General features: G+C 36.5%; 1 protein-coding gene across 1 annotated transcript in view; it reads right to left on the minus strand.

The window, feature by feature from the left end:
• Window positions 1-20,133, minus strand: part of RAB3GAP1 (RAB3 GTPase activating protein catalytic subunit 1) — a 109,380-nt gene extending 89,247 nt beyond the window's left edge. The window contains exons 1-3 of the mRNA XM_008695850.2: window positions 20,051-20,133; window positions 19,896-19,951; window positions 14,411-14,486 (exon numbers count right to left, since the gene is read on the minus strand). Of these exons, the coding sequence (XP_008694072.1) occupies window positions 14,411-14,486; window positions 19,896-19,951; window positions 20,051-20,068 (150 nt within the window). The 5' untranslated portion in view covers window positions 20,069-20,133. The remainder of the gene's footprint in view (window positions 1-14,410; window positions 14,487-19,895; window positions 19,952-20,050) is intronic.
• Between the last annotated feature and the right edge of the window lie 243 nt (window positions 20,134-20,376).

The following is a 20,376-nucleotide window of genomic DNA, read 5'->3' on the forward strand; positions in this document are numbered from 1 at the left end:
TCAATAAGAGGAAGTATAAAACCCTTATGACCATTTCAAGAGTAGAGAAAAAGCATCTGGCAAAGTACAACATCAACTCATAATAAAAACCCTCAACAAAGTAGGTTTAGAGGGAACTACATCAACATAATAAAGGCCATATATTAAAAACCCACAACATCATCCTTAATGGGGAAAGCACAAGACAAGGATGGCCACTCTCACCACTTTTACTCAACATAGTACTGGAAGTGCCAGCCACAGCAATCAGACAACAAAAAGAAATCAAAGGTTTCCACATCGGTAAGGAACAAATCAAACTTTCACTATTTGCAGATGACATGATACTATATACAGGAAACCCAAAAGATTCCACCAAAAATCCCCCAGAACTGATTAATGAATTCAGTAAAGTTGCAGGTTGCAAAGTCAAGGTACAGTAATCTGTTGCATTTCTATATACCAATAGTGAAGCAGCAGAAAAAGAAATTAAGAAAACAACCCCATTTACAATTTCATCAAAAATAATAACACACTTAGGAAGAAACCTAACCAAAGAGGTGAAAGACCTATACTGTAAAACTAAAAAACACTGATGAAAAAAAAACCAAAGATATAAAGAAATGGAAAAACAGTCCGTGTTCATGGACTGGAAGAACATATATTATTAAAATGTCTACACTACCCAAAGCAATCTACACAGTTAATACAATCTCTATCAAAATACCAACCACATTTTTCACAAAACTAGAACAAATAATCCTAAAATTTGTATGGAACCACAAAAGACCCCGACTAGCCAAGGCAATCTTTCTTTTTTTTTTTTAAGATGTATTCATTTATTTTAGAGAGAGAGCGTGTGTGTGTGTGTGCGTGCAAGCAAGGGAGGGGGCAGAGGGAGAAAGAGAATCTCAAGCAGACTCCCCGCTGAGTGTGGAGCCCAACATGGAGCTCAATCCCACAACCCTGAGATTATGAGTTGAGCCAAAATCAAGAGTCAGACACTTGACTGAGCCACGCAGGAGCCCCTAGACGAAGCAATCTTGAAAAAGAAAAATTAAGCTGGAGACATCACGATTCCAGATTTCATGTTATATTACAAAGCTCTAATGACCAAAACAGTATGGTCCTGGCACAAAAACAGACAAATAAATCAACAGAACAGAATAGAAAACCCAGTAATTAACCCACAACTGTATGGCCAATTAATCTTCAACAAGCAGGAAAAAATATCCCATGATAAAAGATTGTCTCTTCAACAAACGGTGTTTGGGAAAAGTGGACAGCAACATGCAGAACAATGAAACTGGGCCACTTTCTTACACCATACACAAAAATAAATTTAAAATGGATTAAAGACCTAAATGTGAGACCTAAAACCATAAAATTCCTAGAAGAGAACACAGGCAGTAACTTCTCTGACGTTGGCCATAGCAACTTTTTTCTAGATATGTCTGCTGAGGCAAGGGAAACAAAAACAAAAACAAACTACTGGGATTACATCAAAATAAAAAGCTTCTGCACAATGAAGGAGACAATCAACAAAACTAAAAGGTAACCTACTGAATGGGAGAAGATATTTGCAAATGATATATCCCACAAAGGGTGAGTATCCAAAATATATAAAGAACAGATACAACTCAACACCCAAAAAACAACCCAATTAAAACCGGGCAGACATGAACAGACAGTTCTCCAAAAAAAGACATCCAGATGGCCAACAGACACATGAAAAGACGTTCAACATTGCTCATTATCAGGGAAATGCAAATCAAATCCACAATGAGATACCACCTCACACCTATCAGAATGGCTAATGTCAAAAACACGAGAAACAGTTAAGTGTTGACAAGGATGTGGAAAAAAAAGGATCCCTCCTGCACTGTTGGTGGGAATGCAAACTGGTGCAGGCATTGGGGAGAACAGTATGGAGGCTCCCCAGAAAGTTAAAAATAGAACTACCCTAAGATCCAGTAACTGAAGTACAGGGTATTTACCCAAAAACTACAAAAACACTAATTCACGGGGATACATGCACTCTTATGTTTATATAGCAACATTATTTACATTAGCCAAGATATGAAAGCAGCTCAAGTGCATCCATCAATAGATGAATGGAGAAAGAAAATGTGACATACTCTTAATTAATGAAACAGACTCTTATTATAGAGAACTGATGGTTACCAGAGGAGAGGTGATTGCAGGGATGGGACAAAGAGGTGATGGGGATTAAGGAGTGCACTTGTTGTGATGAGCACCAGGTGATGTAGGGAATTGATGAATCACTATACTGTACACCTGAAACTAATATAACACTATTAACTAATTGGAATTAAAATAAAACTTTAAAAAAGTTTAAGAAAATGAACTTTATTAAAATAAGCATGCTTATCAAAAGACAAGAAGAAAGTGTTTGGGAAGCCATGACTGGAGGAAAGACTCAAAATACATGTATCTGACAAAGGACTCACAACCAGATTATGAGGATAATTTAAAAAACAAAACAACCTCATTTAAAGGAAAAAAAGGAACAAAAGACTAAAACACTTAGCAAAAGAAGATATAAATGACCAATGAGGGTGCCTGGGTCAATCAGTCAATTAAGCATCAGCCTTTGGCTCAGGTCATGATCCAGGATCCTGGGATCAAGTCCCGCATCTGGCTCCCCGCCCAGCCCTGCCCAACAAGGAGTCTGCTTCTCCCTCTGCCCCTCCCCCTGCTCATGATCCCTCTCCCTCACGTGCACTCTCTCTCTCTCTCTCAAATTAATAAATAAAATCTTTTAAAAATAATAAAAATGACCAATGAACACAGTTAACTATGATGAATTAGCAGATACTACCACATATTAGTCATCACTGAAATCCGAATTAAAAAACCACATTGATACACCACCTCACACCCAATGGAATGACTAAAAACAGAAATCTGACAATGCCACAAGTCAGAAAGAATGGAATAACAAATCTCATACATTGCTAAGAACATAAAATGGTACAACCAGTTTAGAAAAACAGTTTGGCAGTTTCTTTTTTTTTTTTTTTTTAAGATTTTATTTATTTATTTTACACAGAGAGAGAGCACACGCAGGAGGAGTGGCAGAGGGAGAGGGAGAAGGAGACTCCCAGCTGAGCAGGAAGCCCAATGCCAGGGAGCCCAATGCGGGGCTCGATCCCAGACCCTGGGATCATGAGACCCGAGCCAAAGGCAGACGCTTAACTGACTGAGCCACCCAGGTGTCCCACTAATCATTTTTTATGTATTTATTTTTTCCACCAGATTGTAAAAAGGAAAGACTATGTTCTATTCTGCTTTGCATCACAAAACTCAACAGTGCCTACATACTTGAGTATCTTAGGAATTACCTTAATATTTATAATAACCCCCATATGTCCCAAAGATGCTAGGAAATATGTAATACATTTTAAATACGTGACTATATTTAAATATGCTTATAAATGTTTGTGGATGTATTAGAAATATGTGATATATTTGGATAACATATACACTGGGATTTATTCTAACAACCTGAAATAGCACACAACCCAGTTCAAAAGGTATTCTCTCTGACTGGAACTGACATACGTACATCAGAGTTCTCATGCTGTGTTTTTTGTGAAATTTATGTCCTCATTGCATGGGCTAAACACAGATGAGTAAACTCACTGCCTTTCTGGATTAAGAAATTTTCTCTAACACCTAAACACAAGTCATCTTTAGGATTTACTTGTTACCAGAATCTAATTTCATCTTAAATGGCCTATCATGTAAAATATAATCCTTCATTTAAGAAATACAAATTTAATGATTAATTGTTTAGCAAATTAAAAACTGTTTCTTCCATTGACAAATGCAACACATTATTGAAAGGGAGAAAATTTAGGTAAGTGTTTAAAAAAATGTGAATTTTTTTCCATTTCTTTTTTTAAGGAGGATATAGCTATGGTTCTCAACCTAATTAGACTTTAAAATCACTGAAGAGGCTTTAAAAAATGTACTGATAACTAGGCTCCACAACAGACCAATTAAATCAAAATCTCTGAGGTTGTAGCTTAAATACCAGAATTTTTCAAAAACTCCTCAAGTGATTCCAATGTGCAGCCAAGGTAGACAGCCACTTGATATAGAGCTAAAATTAAAGTTTTCATCCATGGGTATAAGAAATCCTTCTGACCACATACAGTATTAAAATATAAGCCATTAAAAAAATAATCTGTGCTGGGGGTGCCTAGGTGGCTCAGTTGTTAAGCATCTGCCTTCAGCTCAGGGCGTGACCCCGGAGTCCTGGGATCGAGCCCCACATCCGGCTCCTCCACTGGGAGCCTGCTTCTTCCTCTCCCACTCCCCCTGCTTGTGTTCCCTCTCTTGCTGGCTGGCTCTCTGTCAAATAAATAAATAAATAAAATCTTAAAAAAAAAAAAAACTGGATCCTTTCCTTAGACTTGACATGAAAAGTAACTCAAAATGGATCATAGCTCTAAATGTAAAAGCAAAAACTACAGATACCATCAAGAAAGTTAAAAGATAGATAACTCCCAATGATACATGCTACAACATGAAAAATAGGGGGAACCAGAAGGTTATTAAAAACCCTAAAAAAGGAAAGTCCGAAACAAAGGGGAACTTGACATTAGTCCCTCTTGAATCAATAAAGAGCCACAATTCATCCAGAGAACATTCAACTACCTAAGAACTCTAACAGTAAGATCTCCTAAGAAAAGGGGACACAGCCAACTACAAGTGAATCGGAACAAATCGGAACAAATCATAACAAAAACAAAACAGGCTAATCCTCAGGGAAAAGAACTAGCCAGTAGATTTATTTAAGTATTCATAAGACACATTGGTTGACACAAATAAGTCTGCTTTACAGGCAACAAGTACTCTTTACAGCCACCTCGGGCACTCAGCTCTAATAGGAGTTTGGGCATACGTCCACAGCCAGAACTTAAAACTCTTCGGAGTCAGCGTGGCTTGTAATTTAAGCCCAAGCATTTTATCTCTTAATCCAACCTCTCCATCTGTAGAGATGACCTTCTCATTTGTTTATACAGTATTTGTTTAAACAGCAGCATAGGCCCTATACCAAAGTTCAAAATGTAATTCATGATGTACACTGAAAATTTTACTTCACACTGAAAGAATGTTGTGCTGTAACTCAATGGCAAGCAAAAATCTTTTTAAAATATACAAAAGAAAGAATTAGGAAATAATAGAACTAAAAAATTCTGAAGACACCTCTAATCTATCTCGGATTAAACCTGAGTTTTTTCAGCCAGAATACATTACATAAAACTTCATTTCTCCCCAGCTGGATGCTAAATTTTTAACTTCTAGAAGCTCTAAGGAATCAGTGAATCAATTTTATTGCAAAAAAAGTGTTAAGTAATTCTATGTGTTTATACTCTACTCTGCTTAAGCAGCTACCACTGGCTGAGATGGGACAGTGCCACATGGGGTTACGGTAAGCAACAGAACTAGACTGCCAACACAAGAAGTATAGAACCCAGACTCCTCATCAATCAGATATCTCTTTAAAGGTACCTACGGACATTTTATATTACAATACAAACTTTAACACAACAAAGAACTCCAAAAACTTTCAATCTGAAAGAAAAGGAAATATGATAAAATGCTAATTTTTTCCTTCTGTATAACATTCAGAAAAGTTACATACACTATGGTTATTATTGAAAGAAAAAACAAAAATGGAGGGGAAAAAAAGACTATAAAGCTTACCTTAAATAATTCTATTCCTAAAAACATTAAAGGCAGCTCGATGTTGCTTTGATTTTGATTTACTTCATTTTAGAAACACTATTCTCATCACTGACTGATCCTCAACTGTCTAATTTCCAAAAACTTTGTCTTTAAAAAAGTCTAATCCATAAAACATTTAAATGTTCTGAAAGAATGCAAAAAAAGGAATCTAAACTGTTTATAATGTTTCTATCAGTCTTAAGTTTGACCTGTTGTTATAACAAGTTTAGGAAGTTTCTCACACAAGAGAAAACCTGTAATTCAAATTTATTTTATATTTGCTAAATGAACTTTAAGTACTGAAGTGTCACTCCAATCTACTAAGTGGGTATGAAAAATCTGAACTCATTTCAATACTATTATAGTCAGTACTCTTCTTTTAATATTCTAAAGTAATGATTCTTCTTCCATGAATTTTTAGTGAGGTAAGAGTCAGTCATTGACTAACCAGTTCAATTACCAGATCATGCTATACGTAAACTTAATATCTCACAATAAGTACTTACAATTTTTGCTGGCTACATACAATCATAAAATTACAAGGCTAAAAAGAATTTAAAAGGTCATTTCTTTAAATACCCTGCCTTCAAGCAAGATCATACTCATGCCACCAAGACTGTTAACCAAGACTTTTTAACTATTTTATTAAGCCCAAGACACTAAAAATTCCAAAACCTGCTTTAGAAACTTTTTCTAATACTTCCTCTACCTAAGTTTACATTTACTTAAATCTCTAAAACCAAAAAAGGCAGAGTAAAATAGAAACAACATGGGTTGTTGAAACAAGTGTGACCTAGGTGTAATCCTGTTTAAACCAACCACTGGCAGAAAGACCTTGAGAAAATTACTACAAGAATCCAAAGCCTTATTTCTTGTCCATAAAATGGGGTAACACTTAACCATTAAAATCTGCCTAAGAATTAGGATTAAGTAAATTAACAGACACATTCCCTATTATAGTGCATGGCACCCTAACTGATGCTCAGTAACTGCTATTTCCTCCTCTCTTAAAATCATTTCCCAGCACTTCAGGGTCTGTTATGGTAAAATAGGTCAGATTAACCATTCTTCAGATAAAAATTATAAAGCCTGGACAAAAACAATTCAATTTTTCAAGGCTCTGAAGAGTGACCAAATGGAGGCAGAAATCAGGGTATCCATGGAAAAAAAAAAAAAGAATTTTACCTGATGAGATTTGCCTGTTTGTATGCTTTGGTCTAAGATAGCAGTTCTCAAACTTTTTTGCCTCACGACTCCTTTGCTCTTTACTCTTAAAAATTACTGAGGAGGGGCACCTGGGTGGCTCAGTCATTAAGCATCTGCCTTCAGCTCAGGTCATGATCCCAGAGTCCTGGGATTGAGCCCTGCTTCAGGCTCCCTGCTCAGCGGGAAGCCTGCTTCTCCCTCTCCCGCTCCCCCACTTGTGTTCCCTCTCTCGCTATGGGTCTCTCTCTGTCAAATAAGTAAATAAAATCTTTAAAAAAAAAAAATTACTGAGGAACCCAAATTAGAAATTAAAAAGGAAAAAATTATAAATTTTTTAGTTCACTTAAAAATGACAATGAACTTATTATATGTTAATGTTCTACCACTATTTTCCAGAACAAACAAAAATATGAATGAGGGGGGTGGCACTTCACATTTTGTAAATCTCTTTAATGTATAGTTTAAAAAGACATTTCCATTCTCGTTATCTGTACCTTCATTCAAGCTTTGCAATCCATTGTTCTGACAGAAGTATATGAAGAAAACTGGCCTCAAATACATAATGTAGTTAGAAAAGGCAGGGCCTTCTCAACCCCTGAAATGGTCTGAGACCAACAGGGGTCCTCAGGACACACACCATGAGAATTGCTGATCTAAGGGCACTCTGTCCTGTGCACAACTCGGTTGCAGAACGATGGAGATTTACTGGATTTCAGGCAACAGAGGACAAACTTCGAAGATGACAGGAAAGTTCTAAAGTTAAGACATAAATTCTGAAAGGGAAGAAACCAATAGGGGGTAAGCCCTGAAATTTGTATATAAACTCTGCCCCAAATTTTGGTTATCTGTTAAACCAGGCATAAACAGTGGAGACTCCACAGTACGGTGACAAAGAAACTAAAAGAAAAGATTTCAGGGGTGTCTGAGTGGCTCAGTCAGTAAGCATCCAACTCTTGATTTCATCTCAGGTGTTGATCTCGGGTGTTGATCTCGGGGTCATGAGTTTGGGCCCCACACTGGGCTCCACACCCAGCATGGAGTCTACTTATAAAAAAATATTTCAGTGGTGTCACCGATGAGAAGAGAGTGGAGTTTCAGTGCAGTCAAATGAACTGCTTGCTAAAACAAAAAAATTACTTTTCAGAGGAACACAACAGAATCTAGACTCTACATTTCATTGAAAATTCAAGCATATAATTAAGAAAGTACTGGATATGCACGTGTACAAGACAAACTAAAAAACAACAACAACAAAAATACAGGAAAATATGACCTATACTCAAAAGAATATAGTCACTAGAAACCAACCCCAAGAAGGCCTAGATGTAGCAATTGGCTTTAGACTAGCTATAATAAATATGCTCAAGGACTAAAAGGAAATATTTTCAAAATAAATTTAGAGAGGAGGAACCTTAGAGACCTGGAAACCATGAGAAGACCCAAATGGAAACTCTAGACCTAAAAAGCACAATAACTAAATTGAGAAATATATCAAATGGGCTTAACAGCAAATCAGAGACAGCAGAATATCAGAGACAGAGTAAATGAACTCAAAAACAAACCAAGAGAAATTACGAGAGAGAAAAAAAAAATGAGGACAGCAGAACCTCAGAGACCTGTGGAAAAGTATTAAGAGTTCAAATATAACTTAAGTCACAGAAAAAGAGTAGAGAATGGGGCAGAAAAGTATTTGAAGAAATAATAGCCAAAACTTCCCTAGTTTGGTGAAAAACAAAAATTTACAAATCCAATATTAACAAATCTAAGCAAGAAAAATAATAAGTAAATATACCTAAGCACATAATAGTTACATGGCTTAAAAAGAAAACTGAAGGGAAAAAGCTTACAACCAGCCAGTGAGAAAAACACCAAAACAGAAAAAAAAAATATGAATGACACCTAACTTGTAATCAGAAAATATTGAAAGTAAAAACAGAATCTATCTTTAAAGAACTGGAATATATGAATGAATGAATGAATGAATGAATGAATGAATGATAAATAAGTAAATATCAAGCCAGAATTCTTCAGCAAAACTATCCTTCAGAAACAATGTAAAATAAAGGTATCTTCAAATAAACAGAACAGAATTTGCACACAGCCAAGAGTATAGCAATTCCTCAAAAAATTTTAAAAATTATCATATGACCCATCAATTCTATCCCTGGGTATATATCCAAAAGAATCAAAAGCAGAGACTTGAACAGATATTTGTAAAACCACATTCACAGCAGCATTATTCATAATATAATTCATAATAGCCAAAAAGTGAATACGTTATTCATAATATTATTCATAATAGCCAAAAAATAGAAACCACTCAAATGTCCAACAGTTGAACGAATGGATTAACAAAGTGTGGTATATACATACAATGGAGTATTATTCCATCCTTAGAAAAAAAATTCTGACACATTCTACAACATGAATGAACGCTGAAGACATTATGCTTAGTGAAACAAGCGAGACACAAAAGGACAAATACTCTATGATCCCACTTATATGTGATACTTAGACTACTCAAATTCATAAACAGAAATAGAATGGCGGTGGGGTGCCTGGGTGGCTCTGCCGGTTAAGCATCTGCCTTTAGCTCAGGTCATGATCTCAGCATCCTGGGATCAGGTCCTGCATCAGGCTCCCTGCTCAATGGGGAGTCTACTTCTCCCTCTCCCCCGCCCCTCTGCTCATGCTCTCTCTCTCCCTCCCTCTCTCTCTCTCTCAAATAAATAAAATCTTTAAAAAAAAAAAAAAAAAGGAAGAAAGAAAAGAAAAGAAAAGAGAAGAAATGAAATAGAATATGGGTTACCAGAGGCTTAGAGGAGGCAAGAGGAAGCTACTGCTTAAGGAGAATGAAGTTTTCAGTTTGGGATGAAAACTTCAACAATGTCAAAGTACTTAATGCCACTGAGTTTAACACCTAACAGTAAATCTTATATATATTTTACCACAAAAAAAATTTTTTTTAAATCAGCATGATTTACCACATTTAGAAAACAAAAAGGAAAAGCCACAATTATTTTGACACAGAATAAGATTTCAAAAAATTAAACATCATTCATGATTATAAAAAAAAAAACTTTCAGCAAACTAAGAAAAGAATTTCCTCAAAATTATAAAGGACACCTATGAAGAATCTATGACGTTCTTTATGTTGAAACACTGAACATTTCCCCCCTTACGACGGAAGAAGGCAAAAATGCTCTCAACAGCTCTCAACATGGTACTAAAAGTCCTGGTTACGGGCACCTGGCTGGCTCAGTTGGTAGAGCATGTGCCTCTTGATCTTGGGGTCATGAATTCAAGCCCCATGTTTGGAACAGTTTACTTAAACAAACAAACAAACAAACAAATAAGACTGCCCTGACGACACTGTGCATGATTGTGTATAAGTGACAGGGGTCACTAGCTGTTTTCGTTGGAAAAAAAAAAAAAAAAAGTCCTGGTTAGTGCAGTATCAAATAATAAAAAGGACTAAAATTGAAAAAGAAATAAGTTCCCTATTTACAGGCAACATGATTATGAATGTAGAAAATGCAAAAGAATTAACAATAAGATTATGAATCTTTACTTTAGCCAGGTCTGAGGATACAAAGTCAACATACAACCTATAAATACAGAGAACAAACTAATGATTGCCAGAGGGGAGGTGGATGGGGGAATGGGCAGAATGGGTGAAGGGGAGACAGGGGTTGCCAGGTATGGAATGAGTAAGTCATGAGAATAAAAGGCACAGCATAAGGAATACAGTCAATGAAGCTGTAATAGGCTATACGGTGACAAATGATAGCTACATGTGTGAGCATAGCATAAACTCATCGAATCACTATGGTGTACACCTAAAACTAATATAACATTGTGTGTCAACTGTACTCAAAAAGAATTTTTTTAAAGTCAACATACAAAATTTTATTGTACATCTATGTGCTAGCAGTAAACAAATAAAAAATGAAACTAAAAAAACAATTCCATTTACAACTACATACAACAGAAAATACTTAGTAATAAATTTAACAAAAGATATGCAAGACCTCCACCAAAAACTTTAAAGCACTGCCAAGAAAAACTAAATACTTAAATAAATGGAGAGATGTGCCATTTTCATGACTGGAAGCGTCAAGACTGTCCAAATGTCACTTCTCCCCCAGAGTGTCCTATAAATTGAACACAAACCCATTCAGTTCCAGCATATTCATAATCCTTTCTATTGAAACTGAGAAGCTCACTCTAAAATTCATAATGGAAACATGAAGGACCTAGAATAGACAAAACAATCCTGGGAAAACAACAAAAGCTAAAGAATTTACATTAACCTCAGGACTTAGTATAAAGCTCAGTTCTCAACTGACAGCAACTTCCTGTCTCAGAGGACATGTGACAATGTCTAGATACAGTTTTGGTCGTTATCACCGGGAGAGTGCTATTGGCATCTAGGAGTTAGAGGCTAGGGATACTACCAAATATTCTATACTGCCTGAGGCAGCCCCATAACAATCTGGCCCAAAATTTTAATAACGCCAAGGTTGGGAAACCCTAAACTACAGAGTCAAGACAATGTGGTAATGACATAGTAAAGTCAAACAGATTAATGAAACAGAATACAGATTCCAGAAGGTAACCCCATACATCAACTGTCTGACAAATTTAATGGAGAAAAGTGTTTGCAACAGAGGGTTCTAGAACAGAATATCCACATGTAAACACTAAACGGTGATCCCTCACTTCAAACCATATACAAATATTAGTTCAAGATGGATCACAGACCTAAAGGCTAAAATGATAAAGCCTGTAGAAGAAAACATAAAAAGCGTATCTTCACAACCTACAAAACTACTATCTGAAAAGACTTAAAAGCAGAATACATAAAAGAACTAAGACTCCTGAAACTCAATAAAAACTCAAACCAATTAAAACATGGACAAAAAATTTGAATATACATTCCACAAAGAAAGACAAAAGGCTAATAAGCACATGAAAAGTAGTCGATATTAATATTCATCACAGAAATACAAATAACACCAGAATGAGAAATACAAATAATTTCACAAACTATATACCCACTCCAACGACTAAAATTTTTAAGACTGAAAAACAAGCAATTGGTGAGAATGTAGAGCCACCCAAACTCTCATACATGTATTGCTGGTAGGTGAATTAAATGGTATAAAAACCTTTAGCAGTTCCTTAAAGTTAAACATACACCTATCCTATGATCCAGTAATTTCACTCCCACGTGTTTATCTAAGAGAAATAAAAACATACGTCTCCAAAGGCCTCATACAAGAATGTTCTGCTTTATTCATAGCCAGTATGTCTGTCAACAAGTGAAACAAACTGCAGTATATCCATACAACAGAGTACTACTCAGCAATAAAAAGAAATAGTGATTCTCGCGGGCACAAAGAAGCCAGGCAGAAAGTATATACTGTATGATGCCATGTACATGAAATTCAAGATCCAGGCAAAAGTAATCTACAGTTTAAAAGAAAAAGAGAGAACAGCAGATGCCTGGGGAACATGAGTGAGGAGCACTGGGATTAACTGGCAAGGGTTGCTAGGGACCTTTCTGGGGTGACAGCAACGTTCAGTATTTAGAGTGAGGCGTGTTGTTACACTGATATAAACATTTGTCAAAATTGACCAGTTTTGTGCATTACAATATATGTAAGTTTTTTATTTTAAAAAACTATTAAAAAATCTAGTGGGGGTGGAGTTGACTGAGGTACTACTGAAACAAGAAAATAGAACATTATTGAAACTGAGTGATGGGCACATGGGGGTTAATCATACTATTTTGTCTACTTAACAAATTTTCTACATTCTTCATAATTAAAGGGGTTTTTTAATTTCTCTTAATTGGGTAATCCCTGTCTTCCACATGAATTAAAATCTCTTCAGTCACTAGCTAAACTTTCTTTTATATGCTCAATAATCCCTGTCCTTTACACTTCTTTAATCCTATTCATCATAATTAACAGCTCACCTTGCAATCTACTCATGTTTTCCCTAACTCACTTATTTACCACTATCTACAGGGAGGAAAGGGTTGGAGAGTTCACCTTCCTTTAGCCCATGCCAGGCAGTATGCTACATACTTTGAATACATTATCCAATTTATATCCCAAAATTGAATTTAGTATCTAAAATTTTAATCTTATCTACTTATTTATTACTTCTCTCCCTCATCAGAATTTATGTTAATGGCAACATGGATCTTGTCTTGTTCATTATTTCTTCAGATCTCGCACACAGCAGATAGTAAATATGCATAAATCCAAAGTATTAAGGAATACAAATAACATTAGAGTTCACAAATACTCAGGCTCTCTTTTTGGTGCTGCAAATTATTTCCCATTCCAGTTATAGCTACCTTGTTTTGCCCTTAATTTTATTGTCATCTATATCAATTGTTGTTATGTATTTGTTTCAAGTGGAATAGAATGATGTGTTCAAAAACGTTTCTCTTTATTCAAAAACGTAATCATTAAAATATTTTAATAAATCAATTTATATTTCAGCATATCTTTAAATGACTTTTAATGATGTGTGATTTCTATACGCAGTGTTACTTTTTCTGCTCTTATTCATATGAATAAAGAAGAAAATCCTAATGCTTTGATAATCTCAAATTCTGTTAATTTCACCATAAAGCTTAAAAACCCTCACAAATATTGAGAGCTCCTTACAGAGGGATAAACTGCAGTTAATAATAGACTTATAATAAAAATGATCACTTTTACTTCAAGATGATTATCAAACAAAACAAAGCATACATAAGCCTAATATCAAATTGTTAGTTCCCTTTAGTGAAAAACAGAAAGTCTAGGTTTGTTCTGAGTATTCTTTGGTAATTATTTGGGGCACGGTTTATCTTCGATTAGAATTAAGAATCTTAATATCCAGCAATATCTTAGATTAGAATCAAAGTACTACCTCAATTCTGAATGATTTCTTCATTCTTAAATTCCCTCAAAACTTCCATGAAGTTGAAAAAAAGGGGTAAGGGGGGGACAAATACTATTCGTGGTATTGTAAAATAAAAAACTTGAGTGAAATAGCTGCTAGTAACAGCAAGTCAGTTAAGACCAAGATTTTTCCTCATTAGTTAAGCAAAATATTCTACCATGAAGTTGGTAATTGCAATGTTTCTCTGAAAACTTTTAAAAAGATTTTCTAATATTCCAAGGGAGAAGGCAAGAGAGAAGTAAACATCAGAAGAAACAAAATCACTCACAAAGAATGACATTATACATATAAAATTTTATTTAAAAACAGTTCACAAATGTCTTACATATGTTTTTTGCCAGATTCAAATCCAAGTTCTTCCAGACGCCACTTTATGTTCATAGATCATACATAACTTGAAAAAAACATTTAATTCAAATGTACCAAATGCAGCAAAGGGCTTAAAAAAAGAAGCTTCAAAGTAAATACTTATTTAGAGACACCAGCAAATAGATCTGACCTTTTCAAGTGGCTTTCCCAAAGAGTTTCCAATCAGTTTCCAGTCATTTAAGACTTCTTCAACTTTGGAAATAAACCTAGGGAGGAATAAAAAACAAAAACAAAAAAAACTTTCTGAACATTTAACAGTTTTTTTTTTTTTTTAAACTATTGTTACACAATTTCTTTAAAAAAGTATTTTTTAGGGGCGCCTGGGTGGCGCAGTCGTTAAGCGCCTGCCTTCAGCTCAGGGCGTTATCCTAGTGCTCTGGGATCAAGATCCGCGTCAGGCTCCTCCGCTGGGAGCCTGCTTCTTCCTCTCCCACTCCCCCTGCTTGTGTTCCCTCTCTCGCTGGCTGTCTCTGTCAAATAAATAAATAAAATCTTTAAAAAATAAATAAATAAATAATAAAATAAAAATAAAAAAATTAAAAAGTATTTTTTATATTTTAACATTTTTATCAGAGATAGCTCAGTAAGTTTAGTATTAATAGTCTAATTTATGGATGTGGAATAAATGTGGAAATAATCTTCTCTAATCCAAGAATTCTTAAATTTTGATTTTTTTTTTAATAAATTTTTTTTAAGTAAACTCTACCCTCAACATAGGACTCAAACTCACAACCCCAAATCAAGAGTTCCAAGCTCTAGCAACTGAGCCAGCCAGGCACCCCAAATTTTGACTTTTAAAGTCTACTGCTTACCCAACAAAGGCATTCTGCTTCTATAAAATATAAATTAAGAATTAATAAATCTCTCTATATATTTATGAATATAAATTTGGAACAGAAGTAAAAACTGACAGACTAAAAGAATACTATTTAAGATAACTATGAAACTGGGACGCCTGGGTGGCTCAGTCGGTTAAGAGTCTGCCTTCGGCTCAGGTCATGATCCCAGAGTCCTGGGATCAAGTCCTGCATCAGGCTCCTTGCTCAGCAGGGAGCCTGCTTCTCCCCCTGCCTGCTGCTCCCCCTGCTTATGCTCTCTCTCTGACAAATACAATTTGAAAAAAAAAAAATATGAAACCAATAATCTTTCCCCTACCCTCAAAATAACTAATCTATTTAAATTAACTTTTCCTTTGAAGACACTTAGGAATTGATTTATCTTCCTCTTCTTCCAAAAATAAAACATTCAGGAACTTTGCTCATTAAAATAAACCATGTTTTGGGGCACCTGGGTGGCTCAGTCAGTTGAGCATCTGCCTTCGGCTCAGGTCATGATCCCAGGGTCCTGGGGTCTAGCCCTGCATTTGGCTCCCCGCTCTGTGGGGAGCCTGCTTCTCCCTCTCCCTCTGCCTGCTGTTCCCCCTACTCATTGTCTCTCTCTGTCAAATAAATAAAATCTTTAAAAAATAAAAATGAAAATGAAAATAAAATAAAATAAACTGTGTTTTAAGGTTTGCTGGCAAGAAACTACAAGATTTGTCAGCAATAAGGAACTGACGGATTTTAAAACTAATCACTATCTAATCTTTAAATCTACTGATGAAGCTGACCTATTAAAAAGAACGAATTTTGACTAATGACATACTCAATATCAGCAAATTGAAACGGTCAAATCTCAGTAGTAGCATTAAAAGACTCTTTCAGAAGGCTTTTATTACACTAAGAAGCTAACTTCTCATATAAGTATGATGCAATCTAATAGCAAAATTGCTCTCCTAAAACACCTACATCATATTGCTAGAGCAGTAGAGTTAATTCTAGTCAAAATATATTCACAGGCATCAGGTTTTTTCCTTCAGTGACATTATAAGTTAATATTTACATCTGTTGTAAGACAGTAATGATAGTAATGATAAATCCGAGTTCTTATGATTTAAACGAACCTTCTAATTCCTCTTTAAAATTAAAGGCAGTATTAATAAATACACTAATTCACTGCTGTGTAGTTCAGTCAAAAGGCAATTACTAGTTATGAAGATAGAATACTCTAGAAATAAGTCAACATGTTTACCAAAAAAAGTAAGTAAAAACTTTAAATGTATCCACATGAGAGCAAAAATGTGCATGTGAGGGGGGCCTGGGTGACACAGTTGGTTAGACTGCCGACTCTTGGTTTCGGCTCAGATTGTGATCTCAGCATCGTGAGATCAAGCCCTATACCAGGCAGCAGGAAGTCTGTTTAAGAGTCTGTCTCCCTCTGCCCCACCCCCACTATCTCTAAAATAAAAAAATTAATCTTTTTTTAAAATGTGCATGTGAAATGTACACTGTATTTAATAAGGTAAAAAACTGGAAGCCACCTAACTGTCCAATTGCAGCAAGCAGCTGTAAATTAAGGGTATATCCACTGAATGGATTAGTATGCATCCATTAAAAATCATGTTTGAAGGCCACTTGAGGAAATAAGAAAATGCTCATTTCATATATGAAATGAAAAAAATGGAAGCTATAGAAATAAGTGTTAATATGTCTTGATACAAAACGTTTACAGCACACAGATTAGAAGAAATTTTCTCAAAATATTAGTAGTACCTATCTCCTAGTGGTACAATTATAGGTTTCTGAGATTTTTCTTTTTTCTTCTACTGTGAGGTATTATAATAAAAATCATTTAAAATAATACTGCTTTCACAGTAAAAGGAGCATATCAAAATACTTATTTTATGGTTTCTGTTGGTATTAGCTAAAAGAGAAAAATTGGAGTCTACTGAAAGTATTAAGATTTGACAAGGAAATTAAATAACTATCCCTGAAAAATCTCAAGATCACAGCTGAAGAGTCATTTCCTCTGACTCCTCACTCTCTATCAGGTTCCTTTGTTATATGCCCTTGTAAGACCAGGTGTCTTTCCCTTCTCAGCTCTTATTTCAATTGTAATTACAGACTCATTTGTATTATTTGATTCACGCCCGTCTCTTCCACTAGACTATGTTAAGAGAAGGAATTGTCTATTTTTATTGACCGCATCCCTACGGCCTGCACTGTATTTGACACATGGGCACTCAAATATTTCTGCAAAGGACAAAAGATTAAAAAGAGGGGGTTCTATTCAGTCCTCTCAATAAATTGTATGGCTCCTAACATATTAACAAGAACTTCCATTCACACATTAAACTCAAGGTTTAGTTAGACTGCGAAGTGTTAACATTTTCCTATGAGCTGTAAAACACTACTTTAGCTCTAGAAACAAGAGCATAAAAGCCAAAAACCAAATTTCCTACCTTTTGGTAGTTCTCATAACTGTGTTAACAATTATTTCTGTATCAGGAGCTAAAGGACTTAATATTGCACTTCAGGATATTTTGAATATTCAACTAAAGGGAAAAAAATCCTGTTTCCATTCCATACTCTTGTTGCTTCCTCACCCCCACCCTCCAAGATTCAGGTTACATTTTTCTTTTCTTTTTTTTTTTTTTTAAGATTTTATTTATTTATTTGACAGAGATAGAGACAGCCAGCGAGAGAGGGAACACAAGCAGGGGGAGTGGGAGAGGAAGAAGCAGGCTTCCAGCGGAGGAGCCTGATGTGGGGCTCGATCCCATAACGCCGGGATCACGCCCTGAGCCGAAGGCAGACGCTCAACCGCTGTGCCACTCAGGTGCCCCTCAGGTTACATTTTTCTATCTACCTTCAAGACATCAAGCTATTATTTCAAATTCAACAGGTCTAAAACTGCGCTCTTCCCACTTGCCACCATATCTTCATTCTTTCAGGCAATAAACTCCAGTTGCATGTTTCCTTCTACTCTAACATTTCATCAAGTTTATCTATCTAAAAATCTTCTTTGCAATGTCTTATAATCCTCCCTCCTGTCCTCCCTTTCTCTCCAGTCTCCAAATTACCACCTATTGATCAAAGTTAAGTCACCTGGCTTCATTTTACCTAATCTCCTGAAACAACTCTCATGCTATCACTTTGCCACTCTAAAATCAAGGGTCTCTCACTACTGTTATTTAATGGTTCTAAGTGTGGTCTCCTGACCAGCAACATCAGCCTCACCTGGGAACTTGATAGAAATGCACATTTTTAGGTCCGACTCAGATATGATCAGAAACTATGATTCTGATGCACACTAAAGTTTGAGAATCCCTGGTCTTAAAGCACCGAGTCTAGAGATTCCTTTACTCAGCTTTGGAGGCTGTCCATGACCTGTTACGTTTTATTAATCTTATGTATTTCTCTTCAACAGGTAGCCTTCACTCCAGTAAAGACATCTTCATGAAGTCTCAAAGGCTCACTTTTCACCGGTCTCTGCTCATGTTAATAACTTCTCATGTCTAACCCACCACTTCTCACTTTCAAGGCCCAGCTCATTTCCTATCTTTTCTATGAAAATATCTCCCTTAATTGTAATCCACAATACCATCCTTCCTTAAACTACTATTTTTATAGTTATCACCGGCTGGCTTACAATTTACCCATTTGCTGTTCTGTTTAACAAATGGATCAAAGGTTTTGTTTTATTCTTTGTTCTTTTCCCTTAGTTTAACTCTGGACACAATACCTGCTCAATAAAGCCTTGCCAGTATGGTTATGTCTTACTGACTTTTCTTTTTTGGAGGATACCACAAGTCAAACTATTATTCCAGCAGGGACTTTTTTTTTTTTTTTTTTAAGTATGGGCCACATCCAGCATACAGCCCAACACGGAGCTTGAACTCATGACCCTGAGATCAAGACCTGAGCTGAGATCAAGAGTTGGCCGCTTAACCAACTAAACCACCCAAGCGCCCCTCCAGCAGGGATCTTCTTTTTATATTTTCCTCTGTTATCTAATGACATAAAATGCACAAATTTCCTCTAAACCAGAAGGATTATAAAACACTGCAACAAGCTAAATACAGACCTCCATACCCAGAAGGGTCTCTGTGACACCGACCAGAAAAATTTCTCAATCTAAGGTATGGCTCCTTCACAGAGTTGGCTTTCAACTATTTCAGTGATACAACAATTTCACTCAGCTGTTCAGTGAGGTTTAATAGTCACAGGAAGACTGGGCACATTACTCACTGAAATTTAACAACTTGAATCAAAGAGTTCCACAGCCATCTGCAGCCTATCTTAAAAGGTTATTCTAAAGGACAGAATGGAGATGGTGGGAGTGTGGCAGATGGACAACCACCAGGATTATGAAGGCCCCCTCCTAAAAGAGATATGCCAATGCACACGAGAGGAAAAAAGCAACTGCCAAGTTTACTGTTTATGATAACAAAATGAGTTAAACGGAAATGAAACCAGGAACGGAAGTGGTAACTACGGAAATGTTTCCGCGGGTGGGCAACAACCAAGGTCTGAGGAAAGTGGTCTCAGAGTAAACAAAACTTTTTCTGAGAGCCGCATCTCAAGGGTTTGGCTGACGGGGGCGGACCGGGGCTTGTCAGACGCGAGACGCGGAAGAGGCTTGCAGCAGACTGGGGACTGGAGAAGACGCAGAGCCGGGGGTTCGCCGGTCTTGCTTTTCCCGCAGAAGTAGCATCACATGTGGTCTGCGTTGGGGAAGCGGCAGGGGGACGCCGGGGCCCACGGTACTGATAACCAATGATACGACTCACTCACCTTTCCCACTCCGAAGCAGTAGTGAAGTCCGTGATCTCAAATACCTCGGACTCGGGCTACGGTAAAGGAAAGGAAAGAAAAAAAGACTGAGCCCCGGGCGTTGACACGGAGGAGCGAACTTACAGACAGGGATAGATACGGAGGAAACATCTCACCTCGCTGTCTGCCGCCATCTTGAGGAGCGCCGGGCAAGGCGCTAGGGCTGCCGGGAAGAAGGGAAGGAGGAAAAGGAGGGCGGGGAGCGGGCGGGGGCGGGGCCTCAGAGCCGACCCGCCCTGGAGGCACCGCCCCCTAGTAGCTTGTCCTGCCTGGAACAGTCCTCAAAGGCTGAAATCATTTGATTTAAAACAAAAAAAGAAAAACTTTGAATTTGAAATTTTCCTTTAGAGTAATGAGTTCCGGAAGAGAACAGAAGCAAGGAGGTAAGACAAGGCCCTAGATTCCTGTGGATAAAGTTGTATTAAAAAACCTAAACCACATT

This window comes from Ursus maritimus, unplaced genomic scaffold (genome assembly GCF_017311325.1).
Source record: "Ursus maritimus isolate PB19 unplaced genomic scaffold, ASM1731132v1 scaffold_1, whole genome shotgun sequence".
Classification (NCBI taxonomy): Eukaryota; Metazoa; Chordata; class Mammalia; order Carnivora; family Ursidae; genus Ursus; species Ursus maritimus.